We start from the raw sequence: 10,854 nt of genomic DNA on the forward strand, positions 1-10,854 counted from the left end.
TAGACTCACATCAGACTGGATCGGATTGGACCAAATCCAATCCAATTGACACCCCTAGGACTGATAACCCGAGCCTAACCTTCAGCTCAGCTCAAACCTGGCATACATCATCCGACGACGACGGTATCAATACTTGAAACCTTAGTCCAACATTGTATTTCTGTGTATATATATATATATATATATGGCAGCTTCTAAGAAATGGTTGTGTCAAAAATGTAAATGGAGTATTTATGAGGTCAAAGAGACATTTTCAGTCAAAGGCTTTTTGTTAATGTTCAGACATTGGAACTGGACATAGAACTAAAAATCAGAGAGGTTCAACGGAGGTATGAGTCACGTAAATATTTTATATGATATTTTACAAATAATAACATGTTTGGATATGATGGGATAGGTGTGTATTAAAGAAATATATATAAAAAACAATACATAAAAATAACAAGTCAATTAGAATTTTTAAAACCTACATCCATTTAGTATATATTTGGTATAGTTTCTGTTTATTAAATAAATGTTTGTATTTGATTTGTTTTTAAAATCAAGAAAAAGTATTTGATAAACTGTTTATTGACAACTAGATGCCATTAGGTATCATTAGGTGCCACATCAGCAGAACAGTGAATAAACGCTTAACTATTTAGGGGAAGCGTTAAAATAAAATTCCCACAATGATTAACGTGCACATAAATCATGACCAACTTTTATCAACACCGATGATGATGACATAGCACCGTTTATCAAATAAATGAAAGCTATACTAAACACCGCCTCAGTGACTCAGGCAGTTTTGTGAAGTCAGGACGGCCAATTTTTTATTAGTTCCAGTTTTTAGGGTATGATTAAACTAGCCAAGGGCCCAGGTCATGATTCAACTAGTCCTGTTTTCTAAACAGTACTTTTTGTTATAAGATGGTCTCGAACCACCAATGCTATAAACTGACTGATCAATCGGTTTTGGCCGATTGTTTAAGAGGGCCCAAGTCACGATTGAAATAGTCTAATTTTTTTAAACACTGCTTTTTGTTACAGGATGGTCTAGAAACACCAATGCTAGCATTTGAGAGGACTTTGATTGATCTACATTGAATTTGAAGAAGCTAACAAAGCTAGTTTCACTTCAAAATTGATTTATGAGCTCAATTGATAGCACATTGGGGCTTTCTAGGTTTTTCACCAAATCTAAGCTTACCATGTAAAGCCCCCTTGCAAAGCCAGAAGCCACTATGTGAAAGCCCTCTCTCAAATGGGTAATGAGACTCCAACTGAGAATGACGTGAGAGTATAAAGTTGGTGCTGAACAAGTTTTGATGGCTAGGGATGGCAATCTCCATCCTATTTGGTGGGTATCCATTTCTTTTCTTTTTTTTAGGCTCAGTTTGGAAAGAGTACAAATGCAAATATGTACAGTATAAATACATACAAAATATAAGGTTTTGCACGACATATTTGCATTTGTATTCCTTCCAAACAAAGCCTTAATGTTTGAAAAATGGATTTTGAGGCAAAAACAAGTTTTAGGATTTTACAACCTATACAATACCATAATCATAGTTACTCAAGACATCTAGTTAATTTTGGGAGACACTAGGACACCCAGGCAACCACCTAGGTGATAAGAACTCTATAATTTTAATAACTAACTTTTTAACTAGTGCCCTAGTTATATATATCATTTAGCATGTATATGAATTGAAAAAAAAAAAAGAGATTCCCTTTATTAAAAATATTACATTTTCTTTAAAAATGTGACAATCATAAAATGCAAGGAGAATATGGTCAGGGAGAGTTTTTCCATTTTCATGTGTAGGAAGAGAGAGAGAGATTATTTGAGTCTTTTGACTGTTTTAAGTTTTTGAGCACTTACTGAAAAACCTGTTGAATTATCAAAACCCAACTGATTTTCAACGACTTTGCTAGGTTTTGATCGCTTCTACCAGTTTTTCGGAAACTTGGGATCCAAAGTTTTAAAAAACCAAAATGATCTCCAGTTCCAAAGTTCAACAGTCCACCTGCCTGGTCTAGTCTAGGTCTTAGAAGATTGGTGGAGAGAATTTGGACTCTGAAAATCGAATCCATTATGGGTTTTGGAAAAAATACAGGTTGGAAGGTTTGGAGAGAGGGGGATGCTATTGCTGTAGAATTTACAAAACCAGCATCGTTGCCATCACTATATGATGGCTGATTCCTGAGATCTGAGCTTCATTTTGAGAGAGACTTTAAAGATTTTCCGCTCAATCAATTGCAAGTTTATCTTTTGCTACTGTTAAGGAGACCTGCAATCAGAGGCAGCCAAGTTCGAACTTCCAAGTTTTTGACTCGAGCTCAAGTCTCTATTTCGAATTGAGCTCGAGCTCGAGCCTGATAAGTTATGATCGAGCCAAGCTCGAATAGCTAGATATTCGGCTCGGCTCGAATCCACTCCTATTTACTGCCATGGAACAATAATCTCCTTCTATAATATTATCAGCAAATAATGATATTAAAAAATAAATTAATAATAAAATATTAGCTATTCGAGCTAATATTGTCACCCATAAATATTTATATTAAATATTAATAATAAAATATTAAATATATTTATAAGTAAAAGAATAAATTAATAATCATATTGGATCAATACATTTTTTGGTTTATTTCAAGTCAGGTTGGGTCGACAAAGGTTAGACGTTGAAACCCTAACCCTAAATATTCATGTTAGGATTGACCCATGGGTCAACATGTCAATAGTTCAATTGTCAACATAAATTCATATATGACCAAATAAACAATTTTTACCAAAAATGTGGATTTAACACCGAGTCAATACTAATTAAAAAAAGAAAACACATGACCTAAGTAACTCATGAGTGACCCAACTCAAATCCTCTTGACTTAGATTATGTCATCTTTTAGTTCGGGTCATTAGATAGGAGACCCTAACCTACTATTTTTCAAGTTAGGCCAAGTTCATGGGTTGAACACTTGGATTGACTTTTTGTCGGTTCTATCGATGAAGCAAAATCGTTTGGATAAAAAGCACATTAACTAGGACATGTGCCAAACACCTATTATATGTTTACTCATTGTGTTTACCTAACGTGCCTACTACATCCGAACCCTCCTGCTTTACCTTGAAAATATATGGCATGGATGCCCTCAAAAGTAATTACTAATATAATCATATGATAAATTTTCTTTAGTTTTTTTAATGGTTGCATGAAACTAAAACAATTTGAAGAAGCAAACTTTTGACATGCTTCTGCTCTCTCCAAAGGCGTTTTTTTTTTCACTTTTTATTTTGTTTATTTTATGGTGAAACATTACCTTAGTGCTTGTTAATTAATAAGCTAAGGTTGTGTTTGGGTAAGCTTCAGGTTTGTGCTTTTAAAGTTCAGAAGCAGAAAACTGGCTTCATGCTTTGGAACTCAAAAATGCATTGGCTTCATATTGTAATGTTTTTGAAAGCAACTCCTACCAAACACTAGAAACATTTTTAAGCTCAATTTCGCTTCACACAACCTAAAGCTCAAAACCGAATGATTATCCAAACGAAGCCGAAATACCTCTTTTGTTTTATTAGAAATAGAAAAACGATAATTTTTCTTTCTAAACTAAAAAGTAAGACGCATATCTAAACAAAATAAACACTTTTTCTTTCTTTTCTTTTCTTTCAAGAAAGTCGTGAACATATTGGCTTCATTCACCCATTGTTCGGCGTGCATTAATAAACATAAACATCATTGTTGTTCCTTCGATATTTTATAAAACAAAATCACTATGAACAAATCTAAATCAGCTCTCATATTTTACATATATTGCTTATGAGCAATAATAAGTTAGGTGAAGAGAAGCAACCGTCTTTCTGCTGGATCTAGCAAGGAACGCCCTGAGTGCGTAAGGGAGGGAAACCAGTAACTGGATACAAACAATTCAAACCTACCGCTATCACTGCTATACTTGCAAGTTGCAACGTACCTCTTCCTGTTTGAACTCGAACTGCATAACTTGTTATGGATACTTGGCATATCCTGTATAACTCAATTCAACTCCAGCTTATATCCAGGAAAGGAATATTCTCTCTCTTCCCCTGTTACTAAAACTTATTAAGAACCGTCTATCTTCATACAGAATGGTGCTTCGATTCATAATTGTTCATTGTGGTTTGTTGTCTATGGAGGGGATCAATTCATGGCTATCTCCAACATTACTCAAGCACGGTGGCTTGGCTGCTCCATAGTAAAAGAATCCCATTATTTTTGATAGCTCATCTGCTGTCCGAACACCTGAACAACCACAATGGTAATTTGCAGCCATAATCCAATCGAGAAGTGGAACAACAATGAGACTCATTTATTTGATAAACAAATACCTTTCTCACGGTATAAAATCTTTCCAGCTTTAGTGAAGATAATCTCAGGGTAAACTGAGACTTTCAGAGCAGAGACCAAATCAACCTCGACAACAGCATCAATTGCCACACACTGTTTAATAGAGCATCAAAATGTCAAGAAATGGCAATGACCGTATAGGAATTTAGGAACCATATAAATGATAAAATTCATTTTACATACTCTTGGTGAAGGCAGCCTGCAATTCCAAAAGATGTTCACTGCTTTCTCCAATTCATCCCACGCCTTTTCATTCTCCTTTGGTCTAAAGAAATTTATCAGAAATTTATCAGAAATTTATGATGCCTATTAACTTTTAATCTAGTTCCAGTTTAAGCAACAAGAAGATTTGAGAACTCAGGTCTTAGAAGACATATTCCCTACACTCTGCTTTTATTCCACCAGAAGGTCTAGCACGAAGCTATAGCAGTTAAAGAGTGACACACTGGGTGAGAACAATGGAGGACTTCATAGAGTTTTTGGTAGATGGCATTTTGAGAGCTTTGAGATGTGGTGGCAAATTCCTCAACTGTGAAGGACACAAGTACAGTAGCATGGAAACCTCCTCCACACAACAGGTTAAAGCTGGGTTTTGATGGTAGCTCATTGGGTAATCCTGGACCCTCAGGAGTGGGAGGTGTTTTCAGAAATGAAAAAGACGAGATTGTGGCAATGTACTCAGGGCCGATTGGTCATGGACACTCACTAAAAGCTGAAATTATGTCATTCTTGCAAGGGATTGAGGATACCAAAACAACTTGGACTGAAGCAGGTGGAGGTGGAAAAGGACTCAAAATTAGTCATTTAATGGATGAATTGCAACAGTTCTGGATCTCGGATATACAGACAAACTCTAAGGGAAATTAGCAACCTAGCAAAAGAAGTGGAAGCGATGTTCAAATGGGTAAAATGAACAGAAAATAGTCTGGCCAATGATCTAGGGAGCTGGAATACTGTCCAGCATAGATTTGTAACATCAAATTTTCTGGCTGGAGTAATTTGTAAGATCAAATTTTTTTGACTAATTTGTAATTCAGGCTGGAGTGTACAGTGATGGGAGCTGGAATACCGTTCAGCATAGATTTGTAGCATCAAATTTTCTAATTTGATCAAATAATGAAATCTTTGTTGCTGATCTAGAAAAAAAGATGAACATAGCAGGGGGAAAGAAGAGGATTTCCATCATGGGCCCTTAAAGCCCACCAATCTTTGAATTCTAACTTAAAAGTTTTAGAGGGTATCCTAAAGGGGTCAACCCTTAGGGTGTATAAACAACAAGAGGGAAAGAAGAGGATTTCCTTCTCTTGTCAAGCACTTCGGATGGGGGTTAGTGATGAGGTGTTCTCCAGCAGCCGATGCTTAAGTTCAACAGGGAGACTGAAGATCAAGAAGCCCCTAGCCTGGCTGGTAGAGGGAGCAACCTTTAGTATTGCTGGTCGACGATGGTACACCTGTCTTTCTCAATGCGGGCATCTAGCTCATTGTGCCAGAGGAGTGAAAACTATCAGCTAATGATGAATGAAGCCAGGACTATTAGGAGAGGGCTGTTTCAAGTGAGAAGCTTCTATCCTTACCTAGAAGAAAGTATAGAATAAGACCTCATAGGGAGATGAAAGTTTCAAATGGCTTAGTATGGAGTTAAGAGTCAAAGGATAAATAAGGAACCACAGATTGACAAGGTCCACAATGTGGGAAAGGTAATTCCAATAGATCAGGTGATTGATCATAAATATGAGGGTGATCATTTATCAAAATATCAATAAATATGAAGGTGATCAAGGCACATGGGTTTTCTCTTTTTGGGTGGTATAGGGGACAGTATACACCATGTTCAGGAGGTTGGAAGGAGACATGGTGGGTTTAGTAGTACAGAAGTGGGTCACAGATCCAAGAAGAATGATGATGGTGCTAGTGGCTGTGGGACTATTAACTGGGACACTGCTATTGCGAGTATAGGAAGAGGGAAGAAGAAAGGATTGCTAACTTAAGCAGACATTAATGTGACTTCTAAGGCAGTTAGAAATGGCTCTACAAATGTTTGGAGCAGAGGAAGAAGTGGTAGGGGTATGCATAGGCTGAAGAAAAAGGTGCTCATTTGGGTGGGATTCATATGATGTGCATGAGGAAGGAAAGTGGTTTTAGGGACCGGGGAGGTGATTTTCTCCACCCATGTTTTTTTTATCAATACCTGCCTATGTTTTAGTTGGAGTTGGTTTTTGTAACCGTTTGGGTTGCTTGAGGCTTGGGTGTCTATAGATTTATAGTCAGGGGAGTTCTGTGTTTTGGCATTTACTATAAAAAATGAACATCTTTGCAACTGAAAGCAAGAATGTACAATATGCATATATGTCCAGAATCATAAGCAACCAGTAATAGATTTTCTAATTTTCTAATTAAGATACCATGGATCATATAGCCAGAGTAAATATATTTCTTGTACCTTCAAATCATATCATAAACACATCTTTTTGAATTCAATGTAATTCCATATAGTTTATGAGTAGAGCAGGGACTTTTTCTTTTTTGAAATCTTTTAAGTTGATCAAATGACAGTCATTTAATAAGTTACTGGAATACAGGTATACCAATGAAATAAACATTTATTTAGGAAACTCTATTGTGGAGGAAAAAGAAATGGAAAATAATGGAATAGGTCAAAGGGAGATGTTATATGTAGCTTTAGAAAAAATGACAACGTATAAATCTAGAAACTTAGTGATAACTCACTCCCTTCTCTGTTCAAAATTTGTAGGGATTAGGGAAGAGAAGAGAAGCACCATATGAGGATTGAAGATGAGGAAATTGACAAAAAGGCACCTCCTATAACAAGAATATGGCACTTCTGCATGTTTATCCAGGGCAATCCAATACAAGAGACACTTTTAGAGATGATATGAGCAACCTGGTTAAACAGAAGTTACAGAACAGACTGGCAAAACAGGATTCATGTAGATGACCCTTATGGTTGGGATAAGGCTTGGATGATGATGATGAGCAACCAGATTAGTAAGAAGATGAGACTGTCTCACTGTCAAGGACAAATTTATACATCAAAGTTAGGTAGACTTGACCTATAAATATTGGCCTTAGAAAAGGAATCAGACCCTGGAGAATTGACTTCAGAATCCATGAAATAAAAATTCATTTGTAGATATGGATATCAAAAGAAAAGTGAAACACAATATGGAAATTCTGACCTTTTATACCGGTTATGCACAAGAACAATCAGAGGACTGATGTCCTTGAACACGGCCTCTTCCCACTCCTTAGTGGTAATGTCTTTGATTGGACGGATGTAATTGTCATCTTGCCACACTAACTCTTTGTCACTGTCATAGTTCTCATCATCATCCTTTCTGACATTCTTGATTGTGATCTTATTGAAGAACTGACCCAAGTTAAATCCCCAGCCATCTGCATCTTCAGGCCAGTCAGGATCTTCTTCCTCCACCACAAGGGGGTAATCAGCCAGAAGCTTCTCCATCTTTTTCCTCCTCTCAATTGGGTCTTCTTCCTCCTCAACATGTGGGTTCATGTCAATCACCTCTCTGATCTTCCTTCTCCATTCCTTCCTCTCTTCCTCATCCATTAGTTCCGGACCATCTTCCTCATCCTCATCACTACTACCGGCTTCTTTCTCATTCTTTCCATCACTAAATCCGACCTCCTCAACTACTTTAGAAGCCTTCAGCTTTGATCTTTTTCTAAAGTCGCCCTTCTTCTCAAACATTATCCAAAATCAACAAAAGAAATTTATTAAATATATTAAAAATCAAAGAACAATAAGAAATAGTATAAAAAAAATTATTATATTTCTCTATCGGCTCTATCTGTTTCATAGTAAAGGAGTGTTTTTTTTTTCAATCTGTAAAAGCTCATTTAATATTTTGATCCTTTTACAGGGAAGCAAATACAGCCTTTATGGGAAAGTAGGTTAGTGTATCATATATTAGATGGCAAAACTGTGTGTTCTGGTTCCAGGTCTGTGTGATGAACAACCACGGACTCCAACGAAAATGTAAAAAGAGTAACACATAACATACCATCGGAAGAGTATGGAGAAACTTTTCTGAGGTGAGACCAAAGTACTCCACTCTCAATGAACAAACATTGAAGCTTTTCTGTTTTTCTTGGGAGACTGGAAGAAGACCAGAAGATGCTGAATAAGCTTTGAAAATGCTGTCCTCTCTTACAGTAGACAGAAAGCACTGAAATCCCATTAAATTTTGCAGGGCCATTACTGGAAAATGAAATCAATTGTGCATTATTAGCGTTACAACTATCACTTCGGAGCAAACTTCAAAGAGAATACTCAAGGAAATAAATAACTGTTAACGACATAAGAGAACAATATTTCTCCATATCTACCAAGTGAACAAAATGTATAACAATAAAAGATAAAGAATTCTCCAAGATTCTGTCTACCAACGCTGAGAACTCCGTCGATTGAAGTATCAATATCAAAACATAGAAAATAAAAAAGGAAGCATATCCAAGTCCGTCCTGAGTAGACATTTTCTTTTTCTTAAACAATTCCGGGTTAATACTTGATAGATATTACAGAGAGATGGGCACCATCTGAACCGAATGAAAAGGGTTTTCAGAACATACATCAGTGAATTTCCGTCAAAGAGGTCAAGAAATTAAGCGGAAGTGTCCCTATTGTAACAGGAAATAGGAAATTGAGAGAATGGAATTTCTACATAAATGATTTTCATCGCATGGTTAGAAGCATTCAATAGAAACCGATATGAGTAACAGTAGAATTCACAGAACAAATTAAAAGAAATTACTCAACCTGAAATTCCAGTTGAGAAATCTTCTTTCTTCTAGAAAGAGAGAGTGAGTGAGAGTAGTACTACGCTCATTATTTCTCTATTTGTGGATTGGATAAAGCTAGCACCAGTCGAGTAAAAATATCCGTCTGAATACGGATCGGATCCTTACCTGACCGCCTGAGATTAATAGGAATGGCAACGAGGCGGGTATGGGGCGGGGCACCCCCTTCCCATCTCCGCCCCGTCCCCGGTATCGAGGTAAAAATTCAACCCCCATCCCAGCCCCGTCGAAAATCGGAATGGAGAATCCCCGACATATCCCCGCCCCGATGACCGTATTACTGTCCGAAAGCACATAATTGTTAGATACAAAGAAAATGGCCGAATGGAGACCTGATTAAACAATGCATTGATACAGACTTTAATTTAATTTGTGAACAAGCACATTATGCTGAAAAACACGGAAACTTAATTAAACAATCCATTGATTCGACTTTAATTTGCGAATAAGATACAGACTGCACGCTTAATGACTTGAGTGAGAAACCTGATTTTGAAACAGGCCGTTTGGACTTTGGGTAGTGAATACAAGGAATGGCCGAACTCGGTGGACGAATGGAGAAATTTGTGAACAATCTCTCTACCTTCTCAGTTCTCACTATTACAAACACTGTAAAAAGGGAAAAATCGAGAAACAGAGGGAGAAACTGGGCGGACAAACGGAGAGACCGAGAAAGGAAGAATGATAGTATGTAAGACTCTGTAACTGGTCAGTGGTCACTGCTATCTGCTGCTACAGTGGCTGCGACGCTCGACGGTCGGCGGACGAACGGAGAGAGGAAAAAGGAAGAGTGAATCAGTGAATCAGTGAACGAGAGGAAGAACCTGGCAATCGGCGGTTCCTCTGTGCTACGGCGGCGGCGGCGGCGACGGCACCCGGCGATCAACGGCTCCTCTTCTCTCCGGTTATGATTTTTTGTAATTCATAACCGGGGTCGGGGCGGGTTCGGAGATTTATATGCAAACCCCATCCCCGCTCCGGTTCGAGGCAAAAGAAAAACTTTCAAACCCGACTCGTATACATTTTGTGATCGGGGAAATCCGCTCCGTTTGGGACGGATCGGATTAGGGACCCGATTTTGTGAGAAAAATTATCATCCCTAAAGATTAAGAAGATGCAGTCGCAGGTACATTCTGAGATCTGTTCATAGACCAGGTCGGGACGAATTGGACGGGGTTTTTGCCTCTTTATAAAACAAAAATTTACCAGCCTCAAGCTCGAGCCTGATCCGTCCATTGGGTAATATTTTTTAATATATTGATTATATAATATATTACATATTATATAATATTCTATATATTATAATATATATAATACATTTTCACTATTAGTCTTATTATTAAATATTATTAATATATATTATATTTTTATTATATATAATGTTATTGGGTCAGACATATTTGGGAAAGACTGAACCCATGCCTATGAACTTAAAACATTATCCAAGGATTCCAAGCCCAATATATAACAAGTCAGGCCGGGCCAATCCAAGGTCTACTCACAAGCAAAACCCGTGGTCTTCTCAGTTTGTTTGTAGTACAATTTCATTTGCACTAGAACAAATATATGGGAGCACAAAATGAATAAATTGCAAAGTTTGGTTTATTTTTGTTTTGAATTTTACTTGTTTATTTGCTTTAATTAG

At 37.1% G+C, this 10,854-nt stretch overlaps 1 protein-coding gene across 3 annotated transcripts; it reads right to left on the bottom strand.

Moving 5' to 3' along the window:
- Positions 1-3,614: 3,614 nt before the first annotated feature.
- On the bottom strand, positions 3,615-10,167 carry MRL7-L (Thioredoxin superfamily protein). Of its 3 annotated transcripts, none has more exons than XM_010279541.3 (6): positions 10,034-10,167; positions 8,414-8,610; positions 7,568-8,088; positions 4,554-4,635; positions 4,352-4,463; positions 3,615-4,265 (listed from the first exon to the last, which is right to left on the bottom strand). In XM_010279541.3, the coding sequence occupies exons 2-6, from the start codon at positions 8,606-8,608 to the stop codon at positions 4,135-4,137; spliced, it is 1,041 nt and encodes a 346-aa protein (XP_010277843.1). In that variant the 5' UTR covers positions 8,609-8,610; positions 10,034-10,167; the 3' UTR covers positions 3,615-4,134. The 3 variants fall into 3 exon arrangements, with proteins under 3 accessions (XP_010277843.1, XP_010277842.1, XP_010277844.1); XM_010279540.2 differs by lacking the exon at positions 10,034-10,167 and adding an exon at positions 9,169-9,292; XM_010279542.3 differs by lacking the exon at positions 10,034-10,167 and adding an exon at positions 8,982-9,178.
- Between the last annotated feature and the right edge of the window lie 687 nt (positions 10,168-10,854).

The sequence above is a fragment of the Nelumbo nucifera genome, chromosome 1 (assembly GCF_055504915.1).
Source record: "Nelumbo nucifera cultivar China Antique chromosome 1, China Antique-T2T, whole genome shotgun sequence".
NCBI classification, from domain to species: domain Eukaryota; kingdom Viridiplantae; phylum Streptophyta; class Magnoliopsida; order Proteales; family Nelumbonaceae; genus Nelumbo; species Nelumbo nucifera.